Here is a 27242-nt window from a genome sequence, read left to right on the forward strand (position 1 = left end):
CCTTGTACATAGCCAAGTTATCCTTACTCATTGACTCAGTACCGATACCCTTGTACATAGCCAAGTTATCCTTACTCATAGACTCAGTACTGATACCCTTGTATATAGCCAAGTTATCCTTACTCATAGAATCAGTACTGATACCCTTGTACATAGCCAAGTTATCCTTACTCATTGACTCAGTACTGGTACCCTTGTATATAGCCAAGTTATCCTTACTCATAGACTCAGTACTGATACCCTTGTACATAGCCAAGTTATCCTTACTCATTGACTCAGTACTGGTACCCTTGTATATAGCCAAGTTATCCTTACTCATAGACTCAGTACTGATACCTTTGTACATAGCCAAGTTATCCTTACTCATAGACTCAGTACTGATACCCTTGTATATAGCCATGTTATCATTACTCATAGACTCAGTACTGATACCCTTGTATATAGCCAAGTTATCCTTACTCATAGACTCAGTACTTATACCCTTGTACATAGCCAAGTTATCCTTACTCATTGACTCAGTACTGGTACCCTTGTATATAGCCAAGTTATCCTTACTCATAGAATCAGTACTGATACCCTTATACATAGCCAAGTTATCCTTACTCATTGACTCAGTACTGATACCCTTGTATATAGCCATGTTATCATTACTCATTGACTCAGTACCGATACCCTTGTACATAGCCAAGTTATCCTTACTCATTGACTCAGTACTGATACCATTGTACATAGCCAAGTTATCCTTACTCATTGACTCAGTACTGGTACCCTTGTATATAGCCAAGTTATCCTTACTCATAGAATCAGTACTGATACCCTTGTACATAGCCAAGTTATCCTTACTCATTGACTCAGTACCGATACCCTTGTACATAGCCAAGTTATCCTTACTCATAGACTCAGTACTGATACCCTTGTATATAGCCAAGTTATCCTTACTCATAGAATCAGTACTGATACCCTTGTACATAGCCAAGTTATCCTTACTCATAGACTCAGTACTGATACCCTTGTATATAGCCAAGTTATCCTTACTCATAGAATCAGTACTTATACCCTTGTACATAGCCAAGTTATCCTTACTCATTGACTCAGTACTGGTACCCTTGTATATAGCCAAGTTATCCTTACTCATAGAATCAGTACTGTTATACATAGCCAAGTTATCCTTACTCATAGAATCAGTACTGATACCCTTATACATAGCCAAGTTATCCTTACTCATTGACTCAGTACTGGTACCCTTGTATAAAGCCAAGTTATCCTTACTCATAGACTCAGTACTGATACCCTTGTACATAGCCAAGTTATCCTTACTCATTGACTCAGTATTGGTACCCTTGTATATAGCCAAGTTATCCTTACTCATATACTCAGTACTGATACCCTTGTATAGCCAAGTTATCCTTACTCATTGACTCAGTACTGGTACCCTTGTATATAGCCATGTTATCATTACTCATAGACTCAGTACTGATACCCTTGTACATAGCCAAGTTATCCTTACTCATTGACTCAGTACTGATACCATTGTATATAGCCAAGTTATCCTTACTCATAGACTCAGTACTGATACCCTTGTACATAGCCAAGTTATCCTTACTCATAGACTCAGTACTGATACCCTTGTATATAGCCATGTTATCATTACTCATAGACTCAGTACTGATACCCTTGTATATAGCCAAGTTATCCTTACTCATAGACTCAGTACTTATACCCTTGTACATAGCCAAGTTATCCTTACTCATTGACTCAGTACTGGTACCCTTGTATATAGCCAAGTTATCCTTACTCATAGAATCAGTACTGATACCCTTGTACATAGCCAAGTTATCCTTACTCATTGACTCAGTACCGATACCCTTGTACATAGCCAAGTTATCCTTACTCATAGACTCAGTACTGATACCCTTGTATATAGCCAAGTTATCCTTACTCATAGAATCAGTACTGATACCCTTGTACATAGCCAAGTTATCCTTACTCATAGACTCAGTACTGATACCCTTGTATATAGCCAAGTTATCCTTACTCATAGAATCAGTACTTATACCCTTGTACATAGCCAAGTTATCCTTACTCATTGACTCAGTACTGGTACCCTTGTATATAGCCAAGTTATCCTTACTCATAGAATCAGTACTGATACCCTTATACATAGCCAAGTTATCCTTACTCATTGACTCAGACCGATCAGTACATAGCCAAGTTATCCTTACTCATAGACTCAGTACTGATACCCTTGTATATAGCCAAGTTATCCTTACTCATTGAATCAGTACTGATACCCTTGTACATAGCCAAGTTATCCTTACTCATTGACTCAGTACTGGTACCCTTGTATATAGCCAAGTTATCCTTACTCATAGACTCAGTACTGATACCCTTGTACATAGCCAAGTTATCCTTACTCATTGACTCAGTATTGGTACCCTTGTATATAGCCAAGTTATCCTTACTCATATACTCAGTACTGATACCCTTGTACATAGCCAAGTTATCCTTACTCATTGACTCAGTACTGGTACCCTTGTATATAGCCATGTTATCATTACTCATAGACTCAGTACTGATACCCTTGTACATAGCCAAGTTATCCTTACTCATTGACTCAGTACTGATACCATTGTATATAGCCAAGTTATCCTTACTCATTGACTCAGTACTTATACCCTTGTACATAGCCAAGTTATCCTTACTCATTGACTCAGTACTGGTACCCTTGTACATAGCCAAGTTATCCTTACTCATTGACTCAGTACCGATACCCTTGTACATAGCCAAGTTATCCTTACTCATAGACTCAGTACTGATACCCTTGTATATAGCCAAGTTATCCTTACTCATAGACTCAGTACTTATACCCTTGTACATAGCCAAGTTATCCTTACTCATTGACTCAGTACTGGTACCCTTGTATATAGCCAAGTTATCCTTACTCATAGAATCAGTACTGATACCCTTGTACATAGCCAAGTTATCCTTACTCATTGACTCAGTACCGATACCCTTGTACATAGCCAAGTTATCCTTACTCATAGACTCAGTACTGATACCCTTGTATATAGCCAAGCTATCCTTACTCATAGACTCAGTACTTATACCCTTGTACATAGCCAAGTTATCCTTACTCATTGACTCAGTACTGGTACCCTTGTATATAGCCAAGTTATCCTTACTCATTGACTCAGTACCGATACCCTTGTACATAGCCAAGTTATGCTTACTCATAGACTCAGTACTGATACCCTTGTATATAGCCAAGTTATCCTTACTCATAGAATCAGTACTGATACCCTTGTACATAGCCAAGTTATCCTTACTCATTGACTCAGTATTGGTACCCTTGTATATAGCCAAGTTATCCTTACTCATATACTCAGTACTGATACCCTTGTACATAGCCAAGTTATCCTTACTCATTGACTCAGTACTGGTACCCTTGTATATAACCAAGTTATCCTTACTAATAGACTCAGAACTTATACCCTTGTACATAGCCAAGTTATCCTTACTCATAGACTCAGTACTGATACCCTTGTATATAGCCAAGTTATCCTTACTCATAGACTCAGTACTTATACCCTTGTACATAGCCAAGTTATCCTTACTCATTGACTCAGTACTGGTACCCTTGTATATAGCCAAGTTATCCTTACTCATAGAATAAGTACTGATACCCTTGTACATAGCCAAGTTATCCTTACTCATTGACTCAGTACCGATACCCTTGTACATAGCCAAGTTATGCTTACTCATAGACTCAGTACTGATACCCTTGTATATAGCCAAGTTATCCTTACTCATAGAATCAGTACTGATACCCTTGTACATAGCCAAGTTATCCTTACTCATTGACTCAGTATTGGTACCCTTGTATATAGCCAAGTTATCCTTACTCATATACTCAGTACTGATACCCTTGTACATAGCCAAGTTATCCTTACTCATTGACTCAGTACTGGTACCCTTGTATATAACCAAGTTATCCTTACTAATAGACTCAGAACTTATACCCTTGTACATAGCCAAGTTATCCTTACTCATTGACTCAGTACCGATACCCTTGTACATAGCCAAGTTATCCTTACTCATAGACTCAGTACTGATACCCTTGTATATAGCCAAGTTATCCTTACTCATAGAATCAGTACTGATACCCTTGTACATAGCCAAGTTATCCTTACTCATTGACTCAGTACTGGTACCCTTGTATATAGCCAAGTTATCCTTACTCATAGACTCAGTACTGATACCCTTGTACATAGCCAAGTTATCCTTACTCATTGACTCAGTACTGGTACCCTTGTATATAGCCAAGTTATCCTTACTCATAGACTCAGTACTGATACCTTTGTACATAGCCAAGTTATCCTTACTCATAGACTCAGTACTGATACCCTTGTATATAGCCATGTTATCATTACTCATAGACTCAGTACTGATACCCTTGTATATAGCCAAGTTATCCTTACTCATAGACTCAGTACTTATACCCTTGTACATAGCCAAGTTATCCTTACTCATTGACTCAGTACTGGTACCCTTGTATATAGCCAAGTTATCCTTACTCATAGAATCAGCACTGATACCCTTATACATAGCCAAGTTATCCTTACTCATTGACTCAGTACTGATACCCTTGTATATAGCCATGTTATCATTACTCATTGACTCAGTACCGATACCCTTGTACATAGCCAAGTTATCCTTACTCATTGACTCAGTACTGATACCATTGTACATAGCCAAGTTATCCTTACTCATTGACTCAGTACTGGTACCCTTGTATATAGCCAAGTTATCCTTACTCATAGAATCAGTACTGATACCCTTGTACATAGCCAAGTTATCCTTACTCATTGACTCAGTACCGATACCCTTGTACATAGCCAAGTTATCCTTACTCATAGACTCAGTACTGATACCCTTGTATATAGCCAAGTTATCCTTACTCATAGAATCAGTACTGATACCCTTGTACATAGCCAAGTTATCCTTACTCATAGACTCAGTACTGATACCCTTGTATATAGCCAAGTTATCCTTACTCATAGAATCAGTACTTATACCCTTGTACATAGCCAAGTTATCCTTACTCATTGACTCAGTACTGGTACCCTTGTATATAGCCAAGTTATCCTTACTCATAGAATCAGTACTGATACCCTTATACATAGCCAAGTTATCCTTACTCATAGAATCAGTACTGATACCCTTATACATAGCCAAGTTATCCTTACTCATTGACTCAGTACTGGTACCCTTGTATAAAGCCAAGTTATCCTTACTCATAGACTCAGTACTGATACCCTTGTACATAGCCAAGTTATCCTTACTCATTGACTCAGTATTGGTACCCTTGTATATAGCCAAGTTATCCTTACTCATATACTCAGTACTGATACCCTTGTACATAGCCAAGTTATCCTTACTCATTGACTCAGTACTGGTACCCTTGTATATAGCCATGTTATCATTACTCATAGACTCAGTACTGATACCCTTGTACATAGCCAAGTTATCCTTACTCATTGACTCAGTACTGATACCATTGTATATAGCCAAGTTATCCTTACTCATAGACTCAGTACTGATACCCTTGTACATAGCCAAGTTATCCTTACTCATAGACTCAGTACTGATACCCTTGTATATAGCCATGTTATCATTACTCATAGACTCAGTACTGATACCCTTGTATATAGCCAAGTTATCCTTACTCATAGACTCAGTACTTATACCCTTGTACATAGCCAAGTTATCCTTACTCATTGACTCAGTACTGGTACCCTTGTATATAGCCAAGTTATCCTTACTCATAGAATCAGTACTGATACCCTTGTACATAGCCAAGTTATCCTTACTCATAGACTCAGTACTGATACCCTTGTATATAGCCATGTTATCATTACTCATAGACTCAGTACTGATACCCTTGTATATAGCCAAGTTATCCTTACTCATAGACTCAGTACTTATACCCTTGTACATAGCCAAGTTATCCTTACTCATTGACTCAGTACTGGTACCCTTGTATATAGCCAAGTTATCCTTACTCATAGAATCAGTACTGATACCCTTGTACATAGCCAAGTTATCCTTACTCATTGACTCAGTACCGATACCCTTGTACATAGCCAAGTTATCCTTACTCATAGACTCAGTACTGATACCCTTGTATATAGCCAAGTTATCCTTACTCATAGACTCAGTACTGATACCCTTGTACATAGCCAAGTTATCCTTACTCATATACTCAGTACTGATACCCTTGTACATAGCCAAGTTATCCTTACTCATTGACTCAGTACTGGTACCCTTGTATATAGCCAAGTTATCCTTACTCATAGAATCAGTACTGATACCCTTATACATAGCCAAGTTATCCTTACTCATAGACTCAGTACTGGTACCCTTGTATATAGCCAAGTTAGCCTTACTCATAGACTCAGTACTGATACCCTTGTATATAGCCATGTTATCATTACTCATAGACTCAGTACTGATACCCTTGTACATAGCCAAGATATCCTTACTCATTGACTCAGTACTGGTACCCTTGTATATAGCCAAGTTATCCTTATTCATAGACTCAGTACTGATACCCTTGTACATAGCCAAGTTATCCTTACTCATTGACTCAGTACTGGTACCCTTGAATATAGCCATGTTATCATTACTCATAGACTCAGTACTGGTACCCTTGTACATAGCCAAGTTATCCTTACTCATTGACTCAGTACCGATACCCTTGTACATAGCCAAGTTATCCTTACTCATAGACTCAGTACTGATACCCTTGTATATAGCCAAGTTATCCTTACTCATAGACTCAGTACTTATACCATTGTACATAGCCAAGTTATCCTTACTCATTGACTCAGTACTGGTACCCTTGTATAATACCAAGTTATCCTTACTCATAGACTCAGAACTTATACCCTTGTACATAGCCAAGTTATCCTTACTCATAGACTCAGTACTGATACCCTTGTATATAGCCAAGTTATCCTTACTCATAGACTCAGTACTTATACCCTTGTACATAGCCAAGTTATCCTTACTCATTGACTCAGTACTGGTACCCTTGTATATAGCCAAGTTATCCTTACTCATAGAATCAGCACTGATACCCTTATACATAGCCAAGTTATCCTTACTCATTGACTCAGTACTGATACCATTGTATATAGCCAAGTTATCCTTACTCATTGACTCAGTACTGGTACCCTTGTATATAGCCAAGTTATCCTTACTCATTGAATCAGTACTGATACCCTTGTACATAGCCAAGTTATCCTTACTCATTGACTCAGACTCTTGTACATAGCCAAGTTATCCTTACTCATAGACTCAGTACTGATACCCTTGTATATAGCCAAGTTATCCTTACTCATAGAATCAGTACTGATACCCTTGTACATAGCCAAGTTATCCTTACTCATAGACTCAGTACTGATACCCTTGTATATAGCCAAGTTATCCTTACTCATAGAATCAGTACTTATACCCTTGTACATAGCCAAGTTATCCTTACTCATTGACTCAGTACTGGTACCCTTGTATATAGCCAAGTTATCCTTACTCATAGAATCAGTACTGATACCCTTATACATAGCCAAGTTATCCTTACTCATAGAATCAGTACTGATACCCTTATACATAGCCAAGTTATCCTTACTCATTGACTCAGTACTGGTACCCTTGTATAAAGCCAAGTTATCCTTACTCATAGACTCAGTACTGATACCCTTGTACATAGCCAAGTTATCCTTACTCATTGACTCAGTATTGGTACCCTTGTATATAGCCAAGTTATCCTTACTCATATACTCAGTACTGATACCCTTGTACATAGCCAAGTTATCCTTACTCATTGACTCAGTACTGGTACCCTTGTATATAGCCATGTTATCATTACTCATAGACTCAGTACTGATACCCTTGTACATAGCCAAGTTATCCTTACTCATTGACTCAGTACTGATACCATTGTATATAGCCAAGTTATCCTTACTCATAGACTCAGTACTGATACCCTTGTACATAGCCAAGTTATCCTTACTCATAGACTCAGTACTGATACCCTTGTATATAGCCATGTTATCATTACTCATAGACTCAGTACTGATACCCTTGTATATAGCCAAGTTATCCTTACTCATAGACTCAGTACTTATACCCTTGTACATAGCCAAGTTATCCTTACTCATTGACTCAGTACTGGTACCCTTGTATATAGCCAAGTTATCCTTACTCATAGAATCAGTACTGATACCCTTGTACATAGCCAAGTTATCCTTACTCATAGACTCAGTACTGATACCCTTGTATATAGCCATGTTATCATTACTCATAGACTCAGTACTGATACCCTTGTATATAGCCAAGTTATCCTTACTCATAGACTCAGTACTTATACCCTTGTACATAGCCAAGTTATCCTTACTCATTGACTCAGTACTGGTACCCTTGTATATAGCCAAGTTATCCTTACTCATAGAATCAGTACTGATACCCTTGTACATAGCCAAGTTATCCTTACTCATTGACTCAGTACCGATACCCTTGTACATAGCCAAGTTATCCTTACTCATAGACTCAGTACTGATACCCTTGTATATAGCCAAGTTATCCTTACTCATAGACTCAGTACTGATACCCTTGTACATAGCCAAGTTATCCTTACTCATATACTCAGTACTGATACCCTTGTACATAGCCAAGTTATCCTTACTCATTGACTCAGTACTGGTACCCTTGTATATAGCCAAGTTATCCTTACTCATAGAATCAGTACTGATACCCTTATACATAGCCAAGTTATCCTTACTCATAGACTCAGTACTGGTACCCTTGTATATAGCCATTAGCCTTACTCATAGACTCAGTACTGATACCCTTGTATATAGCCATGTTATCATTACTCATAGACTCAGTACTGATACCCTTGTACATAGCCAAGATATCCTTACTCATTGACTCAGTACTGGTACCCTTGTATATAGCCAAGTTATCCTTATTCATAGACTCAGTACTGATACCCTTGTACATAGCCAAGTTATCCTTACTCATTGACTCAGTACTGGTACCCTTGAATATAGCCATGTTATCATTACTCATAGACTCAGTACTGATACCCTTGTACATAGCCAAGTTATCCTTACTCATTGACTCAGTACCGATACCCTTGTACATAGCCAAGTTATCCTTACTCATAGACTCAGTACTGATACCCTTGTATATAGCCAAGTTATCCTTACTCATAGACTCAGTACTTATACCCTTGTACATAGCCAAGTTATCCTTACTCATTGACTCAGTACTGGTACCCTTGTATATAGCCAAGTTATCCTTACTCATAGACTCAGAACTTATACCCTTGTACATAGCCAAGTTATCCTTACTCATAGACTCAGTACTGATACCCTTGTATATAGCCAAGTTATCCTTACTCATTGACTCAGTACTGGTACCCTTGTATATAGCCATGTTATCATTACTCATAGACTCAGTACTGGTACCCTTGTTTATAGCCAAGTTATCATTACTCATAGAATCAGTACTGGTACCCTTGTATATAGCCAAGTTATCATTACTCATAGACTCAGTACTGGTACCCTTGTATATAGCCAAGTTATCCTTACTCATTGACTCAGTACTGGTACCCTTGTATATAGCCATGTTATCATTACTCATAGACTCAGTACTGGTACCCTTGTATATAGCCATGTTATCATTACTCATAGACTCAGTACTGGTACCCTTGTATATAGCCAAGTTATCATTACTCATTGTGTACCTATTATTACCTTCATTATTACACGTTTACTTTACTATTATTTATCTATTTTCTTTCTATCTGCATTGTTGGGAAGGGCCCTTAAGTAAGCATTTCACTGTTAGTCCTCACCTGTTGTTTACAAAGCATATGACAAATATAATTTGATTTGACCTGCCCCACCCCAAAGCACAACCTTAGCATGTGTTAAGCTCACACCAGCCCCAAACACAGTTACCCCCCCTTAGACACACCCACAGCCGTCGGTCTGCTCCCCACCCCCTCCCAGTTTACAGTCACCTGCCTCCTATAACCCTCTCCACCCCCACCCAGCACACAAGAACAGTCCTAATTTCATCTGTCCAACTCAGATAATAAAAGACTGGCGGCGGCTCCAGCTCCCAAACCTAAATGACTCAGAAAGGCAGGCATTCCATCCCACTTGTTTTGAAGTGAGTGTGTGTGGGACAAAAGGGAGGAATGCACTTCTTCCATTGAGGAGGGAACCTGAAGTATTCCAGTGCTATTGTTCTGCCTCCTACAATAGCAGAGTGCAGAAAGGTGTTCTGGGATAAAAGGCTTCTCTTTTACCTTACTAATCTCCATGTTACATAGTCACTCACTCAGTCCCTGGGGTGGCTAACGGTCTGTACAGTAAGGGAAACGTTGGTACTTTTGAGATAAAAGAACATGAAAAACGGTTCGGTATTCACATTTTTGTTGCTCTCGGTACTGCTGTCAAAATGTGTCTCACGTAGTATACTGGTTGAGAGGATCGCGCGAGTGCACCGTGCCTTTTGTCTGCTCCACTTACTCAATGCTAGAGCACTGGGAGTCTGGTCTGCAACATGTTAGTTCCCCCCACTCATTTTGCAACAGAAGTTAACACACTTCAACAATGCAAAACGGCATGAAGAAACGTTAATTATTGTTCGCAAAAGAATGTCCATACAGGCTAGAATACTTTACAATGCAATAAGATACCAGTAGCTTCCAGCTTTGTAGGCTAACTTTCCTGACTAGTTTACAGCTGAAGCTATCATCAATTCACTACCCTGGTGCTTTGTCTGTGATAATATGCAAACCATAACGCAAAATATGCTGATTTCATAGCGGATTGCCACCAAACCTTCATTCATTCACTTAATCGTTCTCTCTCTCACGTCCCCCCAAAAGATGATCTATCTTGCTATGGGAATGAAATCATTACTGGTTAGAGACAGCGTACACTCTAAAAAAATAAGCTACTTCTCTGCAAATGTTGTTAATACAATAAAATAAAATGTTATTAGTACAATAAAATAAGTCCCAAATGAAAGGGAAACAGATTGTCATCTGTAGCCCCATGAAATCAGCCAAAACAAGGTTGATAACTCAATGCATGCACACACTCCTAATGAATAATATGCATTCACCTGTATTGTGAATAGACCAGAGGCTACATTTTGATTTACCCAGTTTATAAAGAGATTTACCATTCCAAAACATAATTACCATTATGTTGTTAAGTAGTTAAAATGGTAAAAACAAAGTAAAATTGATTGTATGATTGATTCTTTAATGCATTAGCCTACATGGCTGCCTCTGAAAAATGTTTACATAAAAAATGTAATGCTATTGTAATGATATTGAACTCAAAAGATGCCCAACGATTGAACAGACCAGAAGCTGTTACACTCCTCTCTCCTAGCACTTCACATCCACACAAACAGCAAAAACCTCAGTGAGCCATTTGCCACCAGGTAAATACACATACAGTATGAAGTGACAAGTGGAAGCCTCCTCTTCAATGTGAAAGGATCACTGCTCATTTCTATTATTCCAGGTCGTATCCCATTTAAAAAGAAAAGAACAACACCAAAACATATTTTGAAAATGTCTAATTAAAGAAAGGAATTAGAGGCCAGGCAGAGAGAGAACTTTGCTTCTTTATTTTCATGGAGCTGGGGTTGGCTGACTGGCTGTGTGCTCTGTGTTTATTCCCCACTTGATGCAGCCTGAGAGCTGAGGACAGAGAAGGAGGTCCAACAGATCGATGGAGGGAGGGTGAATGGAGGCTAACAGGCTATTGGGATGCAGAGATTAAAGCAGATTCACTCTAGTCTCTGGGTGAGCCACAGAGGACCTCTTTATTTAAAAACAAATATATATGGTGCAAAATTCATATTTACAGTGCAGAAGTCATTATTATAAAGACTTTAGCAGTTTGCATAATGTGTGAATAGTAAATACACAAAAAACTGACCGTTCAAATCTAGAATCAGTGACTAAGGGTACAGTACTGTATGTGTAGTAGAGCCTAAGTTTATGTATTTATTTATATAATTTAGGCTAGTAGTAGGGCCTCAGTGACATCACCCACCGCCGCTCTGTCCCCCCTCTAGTAGTATCCGTTGGACCGTTCCCACGGAAATGCACTCCCCAGTCTCCGTGGCGACAACAGAAGACTTATCGCCTGGTACGCCTGGCCTTGGACTTCAAACACAGCAGATGCTTCACCGTTAGCCTACGACAACTGGCTCCTTTTTCTCAGTGACAAGGAGCTAGCCTAGCGCACTGACTGAAATGTTGTCTGTGTGTCTGTCTGTTAGAAATAGGTTTGAATAGTATTTTTAATAGTTTCATACTGTGCTTGATTGAGCTTGCTGTTGCAATGGGCCCCAAAGAGCCCCAAAAGTGGAAACCGCGCCCATGTGGCACTCCAGGCAGACTAAAGCAAATGCTCAAGGATTTGAAATAGTATTTTAATTCAGGACTGCCGTCTGTTTGTCAGAAAAGAAGAGCCCCTCTTTCTGTATCGCTGATGTCATCTATTCTCTATCTAGTCTAGATTGCCCCATCACCCACATCGGTGTTATTCTATGGTCATCACAGAGCTCACACTCGAAAGCTCAGTCCCAAAACATTCAGTGGAGAGAATCAAAACAAGAGATGCCAGCCAGTTTGATTGCTGTAGGAAAAATGACATAGAGGCTACAATAGGTAGGTGGAACACTAGGACGAGACTATGCAACAAGTAAGTGGGTCCCGCAAAGTACAACTAACCTGACTTAAACCCTGGCACAGCTTCAGCAACGTATGGTACATCGACAATATCAAATTTAGCTAGTCCATTCCTCGTGGAAATTTAGGACACTGCAAAAAACTGAAATTGCAGAGTAGTGAAGTGTATTCCAACTGCAGCAGTGAAACGGAAGATCATAGTATTGTAGTGAAGTTTAACCTCTCCATAGAATAGCGCTTGTCAGAGTGTGGAGGTCAGAGGTCAGAGTGGGGGTCAGCCCTAACAGAAAATACGAAGACAGAACCACCACTAGAGAAAGAGAGAGACTGACCTCAGTCACAACACTGAAAGCCACGGCTCGGGGCCCAGGCTAACTCTACTTTGTTCCTTCCTCCACATTGTTTGAATACTTTTTTATTTCTGGCACTGTGGAGTCAGAGAGCTTGCTTTGGAGGAGAATGCTGCTGATGTTGGCAGGGTGTGTGTGTGTGTGTATGTGCTGTGTGAGGTTTGTGTGTGTATGCGTGTGTGTGTTTGTGTGTGTGTGTGTGGTGAGTGTGTGGTACGTGTATGTTTGCGGTATGTGTGTATGGTATGTGGGTGGTATGTATGTGTGTGCGGTATTTGTGTGTGTGTATGTGTGTGTGTATGCTGGTGGTGAAGGGCAGGGAGGGGAGGCCCCTACAAAGGTTCCCATTGTTTTCCTTCATCAAAAGCCCTGTGAGCGTGGCCGGCGCATCCCTCATAATATCATCCCGTAAACGTAATGGGAGGACCAGGAACGACGGAGGCCACTGCCTGGATCGGGAAAATACCTCCATTTGGTAAATCCCACCACAACTCTATCCTCCTGATTCCTGCTTACAAGCAAAAATGAAAGCAGGAAGCACCAGTGACATGGTCTATAAAAAAGTGGTCAGATGAAGCAGATGCTAATCTACAGGACTGTTTTGCTATCACAGACTGGAACATGTTCCGGGATTCTTCCGATGGCATTGAGGAGTACACCACATCAATCACTGGGTTTATCAATAAGTGCATCGAGGACATCGTCCCCACAGTGACTGTACGTACACACCCCAACCAGAAACCATGGATTACAGGCAACATTCGCACTGAGCTAACGGGTAGAGCTGCCGCTTTCAAGGTGCGTGACTCTAACCCGGAAGCTTACAAGAAATCCTGCTATGCCCTGCGGCGAACCATCAAACAGGCAAAGCATCAATACAGGGCTAAGATTGAATCATACTACACCGGCTCTGAACATCGTCTTATGTGGCAGGGCTTGCAAACTATTACAGACTACAAAAGGAAGCACAGCCGCAAGCTGCCCAGTGACACGAGCCTCACTTCTATGCTCGCTTCGAGGCAAGCAACACTGAGGCATGCATGAGAGCATCAGCTGTTCCGGATGACTGTGTAATCACGCTCTTCGTAGCCGACATGAATAAGACCTTTAAACAGGTCAACATACATAAGGCTGAGGGACAAGACGGATTACCAGTACTTGTGCTCCGGGCATGTGCTGACCAACTGGCAGATGTCTTCACTGACATTCTTTTACAGACTCAATTTCCCTGATTGAGTCTGTAATACCAACATGCTTCAAGCAGACCACCATAGTCCCTGTGCCCAAGAACACAAAGGCAACCTGCCTAAATGACTACAGACCCGTAGCACTCACATCCGTAGCCATGAAGTGCTTTGAAAGGCTGGTAATGGCTCACATCAACACCATTATCCCAGAAACCCTAGACCACTCCAATTTTCATACCGCCCAAACAGATCCACAGATGATGCTATCTCTATTGCACTCCACACTGCCCTTTCCCAGCTGGACAAAAGGAACACTTATGTGAGAATGCTATTCATTGACGACAGCTCAGCGTTCAACACCATAGAACCCTCATCACCAAGCTAAGGATCCTGGGACTAAACACCTACCATTGCAACTGGATCCTGGACTTCCTGACGAGCCGCCCACAGGTGGTGAGGGTAGGTAGCAACACTTCTGCCATGCTGATCCTCAACACTGGAGCCCCCCAGGGGTGCGTGCTCAGTCCCCTCCTGTACTCCCTGTTCACCCACGACTGCATGGCCAGGCACGACTAAAACACCATCATTAAGTTTGCAGACGACACAACAGTGGACGGGAGGAGGTCAGAGACCTGGCCGGGTGGTGCCAGAATAACAAGCAAAAATAAGGAGAGCCTCGTAAAGAAGAAGTTACAGGTCTGTGAGAGCCAGAAATCTTGCTTGTTTGTAGGTGACCAAATACTTATTTTCCACCATAATTTACATATAAATTAATTCAAAATCCTACAATGTGATTTTCTGGATTTCTTTTTCTCAACTTGCACAATTTGTGGCTGACTAAATACTTTTTTGCCCCACTGTATGCATAGTCACTTCAACCATATCTACATGTATATACTACCTCAGTCAGCCTGACTAACCGGTGTCTGTATGTAGCCTTGCTACTTTTATAGCCTCGCTACTGTATATAGCCTCGACACTGTTTTTCACTGTCTTTTTACTGTTGTTTTTATTTCTTTACTTACCTATTGTTCACCTAATACCTTTTTTGCACTACTGGTTAGAGCCTGTAAGTAAGCATTTCACTGTAAGGACCTGTTGTATTCGGCACACATGACAAATAAACTTTGATTTTATTTTATTTACTGCCATACCTCCACTGTGGCAGATGACACAGACTACACTGCTGCCTGCTTTAAAGATAAAATAGCCAAGGCACCGAGGTAAAACATTGGAGAGCACAGAGTTCAGTCTGGTTTAACCAGGCTAAGTGAATGAATTCCTTTGGAGAAGAACTGATGCTCAGTGTAAAATGTTTTTATAAATGAGTTAATTATCCAAGTGAATTAGAAATGGAAAAGCCTTCGAGGAGCAGGGTGAGGTAAGGGCTGGATGCAGGGGTCTGCTCCCTCCTGACAGTGTGAGGTTCCAGCGTCTAAAACGTAGCTAACTTTAGAATGTAAGGAAGTGAGAGGGGAAATGTGTACTGTTCAGACTGGGGTCAGGTTAAGTGTAGCCTACTCCTACACTAAGGGGATCCCTTACCACAATGACATCCACACACGCACACTAGGGCTGGGCGATATGGCCAAAATATCATATCACATACATTTTCTCATTTTTGATGGTATCACAGCATTTGACGGTATTTTAAGTTTCTAAATAATAAAAGTTCTTAATATGTTTTATGGGTAGTGCATGACCCTAGGAATTCTAAGTGGCTTTCTCCATTCTAATTGGTTGAACAGTATAAAGCAAGCTTCAACCAGGACAAAACTGACAGTGAAGTAGTCCTATTTGTAGAGCATTGCATAGGAATCAAAGTCCTCTTTTGTAGCATCTAACTCTGGTACTCGACCAATGGTTACCATTTGCATTAGAGGTCAACCGATTATGATTTCTTTTCACCGCCGATACCAATACCGATTATTGGAGGACCAAAAAAAGCCGATGACAATTAATCTGCCGATTCTTATATATACAGTGCCTTGCGAAAGTATTCAGCCCCCTTGAACTTTGCGACCTTTTGCCACATTTCAGGCTTCAAACATAAAGATATAAAACTGTATTTTTTTTGTGAAGCATCAACAACAACAACCCCTGTACACAAAGTGATGGTTTGTTGAGATCAGTGTGGAAGAACTTGACTGGCCTGCATAGAGCCCTGACCTCAACCCCATCGAACACCTTTGGGATGAATTGGAACGCCGACTGCGAGCCAGGCCTAATCACCTAACAAGACCTTAGTAATGCTCTTGTGGCTGAATGGAATGTTCCAACATCTAGTCTAGTGGAAAGTCTTTCCAGAAAAGTGGAGGCTGTTATAGCAGCAAAGGGGGGGACCAACTCCATATTAATATCCATGATTTTGGAATGAGAGGTTCGACGAGCAGGTGTCCACATACTTCAGGTAATGTAGTGTATGTTGATGTGGTAATGGAGATCAATATTTTTTTTTTTAATTGTCCCTTTAAAAGTTCTTCGGGATAGGGGGCAGTATTTTCACTTTATATGTGTCAATCAGAAGGTCTCTAGTCTTTTGGTGCGCGTGAACAAGAGCGCGCTCGGTGTTGTTTTTCTTCGGTATTGGAAACTGTTTATCCTGTGTTAAATTTTATCGATTATTTACATTTTAGGGTACCTGAGGTTGGATTAGAAACGTTGTTCGAAATGTTTGGCCCAAGTTTACAGGTATCTTATCAGATACTTTGTCGTCATGTTGGGCGAGTTGGAACCGGTGTATTTCTGAATCAAACACGCCAAATAAATGGACATTTTGGGGATATAAAGAAGGAATTTATTGAACAAAATGACCATTCATTGTGTCACTGAGACATTTGGGATTGCAAAAAGATTAAGATCTTCAAAGGTAAGGCATTTATTATATCGTTATTTCTGACTTTTGTGTCGCACCTGCCTGGTTGAAAATTTTTTTTCATGTTTTTGTATGCGGGGCGCTGTCCTCAGATAATCGCATGGTGTGCTTTCGCCGTAAAGCCTTTTTGAAATCTGACACTGCAGCAGGATTAACAAGAAGTTAAGCTTAATTTTGATGTATTACGCTTATATTTTCGTGAATGTTGAATATTTATATTTCTGTAGTTTGAATTTGGCACTCTGCAATTTCTGCAATTTAGGGATGGCCAGCACACCTGAACACACTTAACAAGATAGAGTTTTATTGACGCTGAGAACAGAATGTACACTGAACAAAAATATAAACGCAAACGCAACAATTTCAGTTACAGTTCATATAAGGAAATCAGTCAAATAAATTCATTAGGCCCTAATCTATGGATTTCAAATGACTGTGAATACAGAATTGCATTCGTCGGTCACAGATACCTTAAAAAAAAGGTAGGTGCGTGGATCACCATTTGTCTCATGCAGCAAGACCTCCTTCGCATATAGTTGATCAGGCTGTTGATTGTGACCTGTGGAATGTTGTCCCACTCTTCAATGTCAGTGAGAAGTTGCTTGATATTGGCAGGAACAAGAACACGCTGTCGTACACGTCCATCCAGAGCATCCCAAACGTGCTCAATGGGTGACATGTCTGGTGAGCATGCAAGAACTGGGACATTTTCATCTTCCAGGAATTGTGTGCAGATTCTTGTGACATGGGACCTTGCATTATCATGCTGAAACATTGAGGTGATGGCGGTCGATGAATGTCACGACAATGGGCCTCAGGATCTCGTCACAGTATCTCTGTGCATTCAAATTGCCATCGATAAAATGGAATTGTGTCCGTTGCCCGTAGCTTATGCCTGTCCGTACCATAACACCACTCACCACTGGCGTCCCCCAGGGCTCTGTTCTAGGCCCTCTCCTATTCTCGCTATACACCAAGTCACTTGGCTCTGTCATAACCTCACATGGTCTCTCCTATCATTGCTATGCAGACGACACACAATTAATCTTCTCCTTTCCCCCTTCTGATGACCAGATGGCGAATCGCATCTCTGCATGTCTGGCAGACATATCAGTGTGGATGACGGATCACCACCTCAAGCTGAACCTCGGCAAGACGGAGCTGCTCTTCCTCCCGGGGAAGGACTGCCCGTTCCATGATCTCGCCATCACGGTTGACAACTCCATTGTGTCCTCCTCTCAGAGCGCTAAGAACCTTGGCGTGATCCTGGACAACACCCTGTCGTTCTCAACTAACATCAAGGCGGTGGCCCGTTCTTGTAGGTTCATGCTCTACAACATCCGCAGAGTACGACCCTGCCTCACACAGGAAGCAGCGCAGGTCCTAATCCAGGCACTTGTCATCTCCCGTCTGGATTACTGCAACTCGCTGTTGGCTGGGCTCCCTGCCTGTGCCATTAAACCCCTACAACTCATCCAGAACGCCGCAGCCCGTCTGGTGTTCAACCTTCCCAAGTTCTCTCACGTCACCCCGCTCCTCCGCTCTCTCCACTGGCTTCCAGTTGAAGCTCGCATCCGCTACAAGACCATGGTGCTTGCCTACGGAGCTGTGAGGGGAACGGCACCTCAGTACCTCCAGGCTCTGATCAGGCCCTACACCCAAACAAGGGCACTGCGTTCATCCACCTCTGGCCTGCTCGCCTCCCTACCACTGAGGAAGTACAGTTCCCGCGCAGCCCAGTCAAAACTGTTCGCTGCTCTGGCCCCCCCAATGGTGGAACAAACTCCCTCACGACGCCAGGACAGCAGAGTCAATCACCACCTTCCGGAGACACCTGAAACCCCACCTCTTTCAGGAATACCTAGGATAGGATAAAGTAATCCTTCTCACCCCCCCCTTAAAAGATTTAGATGCACTATTGTAAAGTGGCTGTTCCACTGGATGTCTTAAGGTGAACGCACCAATTTGTAAGTCGCTCTGGATAAGAGCGTCTGCTAAATGACTTAAATGTAAATGTAATAACCCAGCCGCCACCATGGGGCACTCTGTTCACAACGTTGACGTCAGCAAACCGCTCGCCCACACGATGCCATACATGCTGTCTGCCATCTGCCCGGTGCCGCTGAAACCGGAATTCATCTGTGAAGAGCACACTTCTCCATCGAAGGTGAGCATTTTCCCACTGAGCTCGGATATGACGCCGAATTGCAGTCAGGTCAAGACCCTGGTGAAGACGACGAGCACGCAGATGAGCTACCCTGAGACAGTTTCTGACATTTTGTGCAGAAAGGATTTGGTTGTGCAAACCTACAGTTTCATCAGCTGTCTGGGTGGCTGGTCTCAGACTATCCCCCAGGTGTAGAAGCCAGATGTGGAGGTCCTGGGCTGGAGTGGTTACACATGGGCTGTGGTTGTGAGGCCTGTTGGACGTACTACCAAATTCTCTAAAATGACTTTGGAGGTTGGCTTATGGTAGAGAAATTAACATTCAATTCTCTGGCAACCGCTCTGGTGGACATTTCTGCATTCAGCTTGTCAATTGCACGCTCCCTCAAAACTTGAGTGGCCTTTTATTGTCCAAGCACAAGGTGCACTTGTGCAATGATCATGCTGTTTGGTTGACTTGTTGTGCTTAGTAGTTAGAGTTGTGCTAGCAAGATAGCTAGCTAGCAGTTCTCAGCTGTTAGCAGTTTCTTATTGGCGATAAAAAAAGATGATTGCCATAATTCTTTAGTCATTACTGAATTATTTAATATAAATAATATAACAAATCAAACATTAAAATACAGTTATATAAGGTAAAGTAAAAATCCAAACCAATCTGTGAATGAATACCAGTATATCTTCTAAGGTTTACCACCCAGCCCTAACACCAGCATGTACACGCACACACACACAAATGTACATTTGGAGAGTAGAAAAGACACCTGAAAGAAAGCCACAGAGACAGAGAGGAGGTTATATATGAATGTTGCGGTTGCCACAGAGAAAGAATGATGGTGATAGCATGCATTGCCTAGGGTGAAAACTAAAGGCTTGAACAGTTCATGTCAAACAGCTCCAGGTAAAAGCAGGGAGGGAGCATTAAGGGGGGTTGTCAGTCAGTGTTTAGTGCTTCACTATCCAGTCACTATCAGACAGACTAGTCAGCTAATTAGAGTAGAGTAGATGAATGAACCATAAACTATATTAGTCTGCCTCAAAGAAGTGCCCCCCAGTTTGATAAATCGGTAGACATGCCAGCAAAAGGAAAGGAGAAGAAGAGGGGCCACTCTTTACCTTGACAAGCAAAAAGGCTGACGTGGTTTCCATCTATTCATATAATATGAAAAGCTCATTTGCATGAAAAGCTCTCAAACAAGTTACAAATCTCCGTGGTCAAAAATGTTGTTCTATTTTCTTTGTTTTGCAATGCTTCAAAGGAACTGAACGTGCTTAAATGGATTCTGCCCAGAGCCGCAGGGGCCCCGGCGCAGCCGATGGATCGGAGGGACAGAGAGAGGACAGAGAGATAGGAATCTGGGGGAGAGCTGAGAGGGAGGCCAGGTGCTGCTCTGGCCTGGGTGTCCAAGAAACAGGGATGGAAAATGGGAAGGGCTGCCAGTGTGGGTCCACTCACTGTGGGAACATATCTCTGGGTCGAGGGAGAGAAACATTGAAGACACACAGCATTAAGCTATGCGGTACGTCCTGATATAATCAAATGTGGGTAGTCCCAGACTCAACACTTTTGAGCTGAGTACTGAATATTATTTTATTGTCACTTACAGATCCAGACTAATTAGAACTGATTCAGACAGCCACAACAGACAGACAGCCTTTTTGCATTTAAACCCTCAAAGCCTCAGATTGGCCCCTTTTCCAGATGTTCTCAAGAACTTTCTGCTCTTGATTCTTCTTCCCTAGATATAAACATTTGACATCTTTGCTACTGAACGAAAACAGGCCAAGAAGCAAAGCAGGCCACGCGTTTCCACTCCAACCCCCGCTCAGAAACCACCAGGCAGGCAGGAAGAGCCTGGGGTCAGTGTCACCCTCTGTGTGTATGTGTGTCTGTGTGTGCATTCGGTCTTCAATGAGGTCTGGAGGGCCACACTGACATCGTTTTATATTTCCATGCCATCAAAATATGCAAAAAAATAATCCTCTATCCATCATTTTTGGAATCTTTAATGCTGCCTGACTGTCTAGTGATTATTAGCGAGCTGGAAAGTCAAGAACCTATATGAATGTAGACCCTTTATTCTACACAGTTTAGATTTGGTTTTAGTCATTTTAAAATGTATCGAGTTTGTTCACGCCGTATGTTTGACACCACTGGTTTAGACTTTAGGAATATTATCACAGTTTGTCCTATCCAGCCCCACTGTGAACTAGTTACATTCATTACAAACGGAACTTCCGTAGAATGTTTAGACCACGGCCTACTGGCTGTTTTGTGATATTTGCTGGGAATTCTTTTCAGCCAGAGTTTAGCATTGTGCAGGGCGTAGTTTGAGACTGAGCAGGTGGGTCCTTGCAAAGCAGTACATTCTGGGTAAAAAAAAGCAGGGCTTTTGCCTGTCAGTGTCAGCCATTTGATGTGGTGAAAAGCTGTGGAGAAATCCTGAACCAGACATTTGCATGAAGAGAACGGTTTACAAATGCAAATGGGGAGAAATCTGCATTTGAGGCTAGCATGGATATGAATCTGTGTCAGCAACACCGGTATAGGTAGTCTTTAACTATGGTTGTGCAGTTCCAGGAGATTGCGATTGATGGGACACCTAACTCATGCCCCACAGTCCTACAGTAGGCTTACGTACCTCCTACATTCTGGATACATAACGGAAAAAGACAGGTTCAGCCAGACCAGCAGCACAGCCAAATAGCATATATGCTCTGTGGTTTAAAGTAAAGTATCTCTTTCTCAAAAGGAAGATATGTTTACTACAGCAGAGCACCATCCCTAAGAGATAAAGCCTGATCGTAATGAAACATGTGGCATCCTCTCAGCTCAGCACTGGACTTCAAAAGCTCTGCTCAAAATGAACTGTGAAATCCAAGCCACCGAAGAAAAAAAAAGCTTATAGAGGTCATTTGAGCGAAAAGTCACCACAAATCAGGAATCTAACACATCCCCAGGGTGCACAGTGTCTGTTGCCAGGGATAGGAACCATCTAGATTTTTTTTTTTAAAGGACTATAATGAAACCTTATCCCCCAAGGTTTGTAGCTGCTTCACTTTGTTTGCTTAAAGGTCTATTCTGAACGGTGTGTGATGGCGGTGGGTGAAACATGAGGCCTGGCTCTGTGGCCGGCCGACCAACGTCCTGTCTGTGTATCTATCTATCTATAGATCTGCCTGCCTGCCAGGCTGCTATAGCAAGGCTGCACTGTAAACAAATGACATCTGACTGGAACATGGGCTATGGCTGCTGGGGGACAGACTACACAAATGTGGGCTAACAAGCAGGCTAATGTTTATTATCTATCTATAACATTTCATTTAGATTGTAGGAAAGCATCTTCATGTAAACAAGCTGATCATTCTACACAACTACACAGGCAGATCTTGGCTAATACATACTTGCATTCCTGTTTGTTTAGCCAACATATACCTGTCAAAATGAAATGTTAAAGATAGATAGATATGATCATACCTATTGATCTATATAAAAACATTTAGTGTAACCGCAGATGTAAACCTAAAACCCAATTAATTCAACCATGAAGAAGAGATTTGCACAGAATCCCCCCATGTCTTTAAATACATACCAACATGCAGCAATTTTTTCTTGTCTTTTTTGAGAATAGATTGTGGACGTGAGGAAACAGCAGAGGGAGCTCCCCCCTATCCACATCAATGGGACCACAGTGGAGAGGGTGAAAAGCTTCAGGTTTCTCAGTGTACACATCACTGACAATCTGAAATGGTCCACTCACACAGACAGTGTCGTGAAGTAGGTGCAACAGCGCCTCTTCAACCTCAGGAGGCTGAAGAAATTTGTCTTGGCCCCTAAGACCCTCACAAACTTTTACAGATGAACAAATGAGAGCAGTATCATCGCCTGGTATGGCAACTGCACAGCTCGCAACCGTAGTGATCTCTGCCCAACGCATCACCAGGGGCACAATGCCTGCCCTCCAGGACACCTACAGAACCCAATGTCACAGGAAGGCCAAGAAGATCATCAAGGACATCAACCACCCGGCTACCACCCGGTTACTCAACCCTGCACCTTAGAGGATGCTGACCTATACACAACTGAAGTCAGAAGTTTACATGCACTTAGGTTGGAGTCATTAAAACTAATTTTTCAACCACTAAACACATTTTGTGTTAACAAACTATAGTTTTGGCAAGTTGGTTAGGACATCTACTTTGTGCATGACACAAGTAATTTTTCTAACAATGGTTTACAGACAGATAATTTCAGTTATAATTCACTGTATCACAATTCCAGTGGGTCAGAAGTTTACATACACTAAGTTGACTGTGCCTTTAAACAGTTTGGAAAAGTCCAGAAAATGATGTCATTGCTTTGGAAGCTTCTGATAGGTTAATTGACATCATTTGAGTCAATTGGAGGTGTACCTGTGGATTTATTTCAAGGCCTACCTTCAAATGCAGTGCCTATTTGCTTGACATGGGAAAATCAAAGGAAATCAACCAAGACCACAGAAAAAAAATTGGAGACCTCCACAAGTCTGGTTCATCCTTGGGAGCCACTTCCAAACGCCTGAAGGTACCATGTTCATCTGTACAAACAATAGTACGCAAGTATAAACACCATGGGACCACAGCCGTCATACCGCTCACAAAGGATATATTGAAGCAACATCTCAAGACATCAGTCAGAAAGTTAAAGCTTGGTCGCAAATGGGTCTTCCAAATGGACATTGACCCCAAGCATACATCCAAAGTTGTGGCAAAATGGCTTAAGGACAACAAAGTCAAGGTATTGGAGTGGCCATCATAAAGCCTTGACCTCAATCATATAGAACATTTGTGGGCAGAACTGAAAAAGCTTGTGCAAGCAATGAGGCCTACAAACCTGACTCAGTTATACCAGCTCTGTCAGGAGGAATGGGCCAAAATTCACCCAACCTATTGTGGGAAGCTTGTGGAAGCTTACCCGAAACGTTTGACCCAAGTTAAACAATTTAAAGGCAATGCTACCAAATACTAATTGAGTGTATGTAAACTTCTGACCCACAGTGGGTTAAATTGTGATTAAAGAAATAAAAGCTGAAATGAATCATTCTCTCTACGATTATTCTGACATTTCACATTCTTAAAATAAAGTGGTGATCCTAACTGATCTAAGATTGTGAAAAACTGAGTTTAAATGTATTTGGCTAAGGTGTATGTAAACTTCCGACTTCAACTGTACATAGACATGGAATAACTGGTCACTTGAATAATGGAACACCAGTCACTTTAATAATGTTTACATACTGCTTTACTCATTTCATATATATATACTGTATACTATTCTACTGTATTTTAGTCAGTGCCACTCCCACATTGCTAGTCTTAATATTTCTTAATTCCATTCTCTTACTTTTAAATGTGTGTGTATTGTTAGATACTACTGCACTGTTGGAGCAAGGAACACAAGCATGTGACCAATACAATTGGATTTGATAACTGCTAGCTTGCTACCATAGACTTTCAGTCATTGTGCTAACGCTAGTTAGCATTGGCTCCCGAAACTACGGCTAACTTCCTTCATACTGGATGCAATCTTACACATGTAACAACAATAGCAACATGGGTAATTAACGTTATCTGTGTCTATGGACGTATTTGTATCTGTCCTGGAGAGACGTGGAGCAGCAGGTGTCCTGGCTCAGCACCTGGCCTTACTACCCTGGCCCAGGGTCCTGGGTAAAACCAGTGACAGCTGTGGCCTCAGTGACTCACATCCAGCGCCAGGAAGCATGGGGCTCTCTGCCACATCCACCCACCCCTACCCCATCACATCCCTTTACGCTGAGAGATCACAGCCATGGCAGCATAACATCCTCACAATCACATTCAATGCCAGCCAACATTCTACATTCTACTAACTTAAGTGTGGATCCTTAAAGCACCGTGGATCTAAGAGTGGACAGTGCGCCAGAAAAAAAGGGAGGGGAAAAGGTTTAGTAATCTGGCTCTTCTCCATTCAAATGGATAAGGTCATCTTAAACAAGGACAACTGCCTGGTTCCAACCAAGATACACACAGTAAACAAACAGAAAGAAATAGCAAACAACCATTGTATGCTACACAGTAGAGAGCATTTCAATGTTGTATGGCACAGACTTACAGTAGGTTACAGAGCCCCAAGAAATTTTTGGGGAGGGCAGATAGTGATGAGGGAAAAAGATATGCAGTTACATATCGCGGTTTTGTACAAAATGTTTTTTTGCCATCCTATAGCTTGTTCTCCATCTTCATATTAAATAGTAAGCCAACGTATTCAGTACTTTATTTCTATGACTGATCAAAACAAATGTTCTCATGCTCTCTCGTCTCTCTGCAGCAGAGCAAAATGTTTGGAACATCAAATCAGAATAAAATCGCAGTATCGAATCGCAATACATATAGAGTTGTGAGAATTGCAATACATATCATATCGGCACCTAAGTATTGTGATAATATAGTATTGTGAGGTCACAGGCCATTTCCATCCCGAACAGATACAGTATGATCCGTTCACTTGGACAAGATACTTATTCAACTGCTCAACTGTATCATTGCCACCACTCAAACCTCCCATAGCACTTCAACAGTATGCCTGGGTAAAATGGTCTTACCTTCTTGAGCAGGGGCAGACACTGAGGCACCTTGCGCTCCGGGCTCTCCAGCTTGACGATGCTGATGAAGTCAGACTCCTGGCGCTCATCTTCACTGGTGTTGCACAGGGACAGAGGGTGAGACTGAAAAGGAGAGAGATCGAACAAGGATTCAGAACCAAACCAGAGGGACAGACAGGGAACCAAATCGGCTGTGATCTTACCAAGTTGCACATTACAATAGGTAACGCAATAGCGGCTCCAAACTCTGTGGTTCTATCACATCAGTCAGCTTTGCTTTGCTGTGACCACCAAAACATATAGTAGCATAGGCCTATTGATGTATCTTTAAAACATTAGAGTACATTAAGATATCAACAGAGCAAGAGAAGATTAGAATGAGGTGTGCTCATTTAACATAAAATCCAGCTCCATGAGTGTGTACTGAATCTACTGTTGATATACTGTATGCATTGAACTTCCTGGACAAGTGGGCAAAGATTTGACTAATAGTCTCCTTATGAAGATTACAGAAAGAAAATCTATGGAGAAAATAAGCTCTCCTCTCTCTCTTTTCCCAGCCACTTCCCCTCAACATGACAGGGGCTCAATTAACATATGCATGCACGCACAGAAAAATTGCCTGTAAAAATACAGCACGATTGACACATGATGACAAGAGCAGGCATGGCATGACTGGTGGTACAGTTGAAGTCGGAAGTTTACATACACTTAGGTTGGAGTCATAAAAACTTGTTTTTCAACCACTCCGCACATTTCTTGTTAACAAACTATAGTTTTGGCAAGTCGGTTAGGACATCTACTTTGTGCATGACACAAGTCATTTTCCCAACAGTTGTTTACAGACAGAATATTTCACTTATAATTCACTGTATCACAATTCCAGTGGATCAGAAGTTTACATACACCAAGTTAACTGTGCTTTTAAACAGCTTGGAAAATTCCAGAAAATTATGTCATGGCTTTAGAAGCTTCTGATAGGCTAATTGACATCATTTGAGTCAATTGGAGGTGAACGTGTGGATGTATTTCAAGGCCTACCTTCAAACTCAGTGCCTCTTTGCTTGACATCATGGGAAAATCAAAAGAAATCAGCCAAGACCTCAGAAAAATAATTGGAGACCTCCACAAGTCTGGTTCATCCTTGGGAGCAATTTCCAAATGCCTGAAGGTACCATGTTCATCTCTACAAACAATAGTACGTAAGTATAAACACCATGGGACCACACAAATGTCAAACCGCTCAGGAAGGAG

General features: G+C 41.5%; 1 protein-coding gene across 1 annotated transcript in view; it reads right to left on the minus strand.

The window, feature by feature from the left end:
* Positions 1-27242, minus strand: part of LOC115105388 (E3 ubiquitin-protein ligase RNF43) — a 193962-nt gene that overhangs the window by 57677 nt on the left and 109043 nt on the right. The window contains 1 exon segment of the mRNA XM_029627371.2: positions 25989-26111. Coding sequence (XP_029483231.2) covers positions 25989-26111 — 123 coding nt within the window.

Source organism: Oncorhynchus nerka, linkage group LG22 (assembly GCF_034236695.1).
Source record: "Oncorhynchus nerka isolate Pitt River linkage group LG22, Oner_Uvic_2.0, whole genome shotgun sequence".
Taxonomy (NCBI): domain Eukaryota; kingdom Metazoa; phylum Chordata; class Actinopteri; order Salmoniformes; family Salmonidae; genus Oncorhynchus; species Oncorhynchus nerka.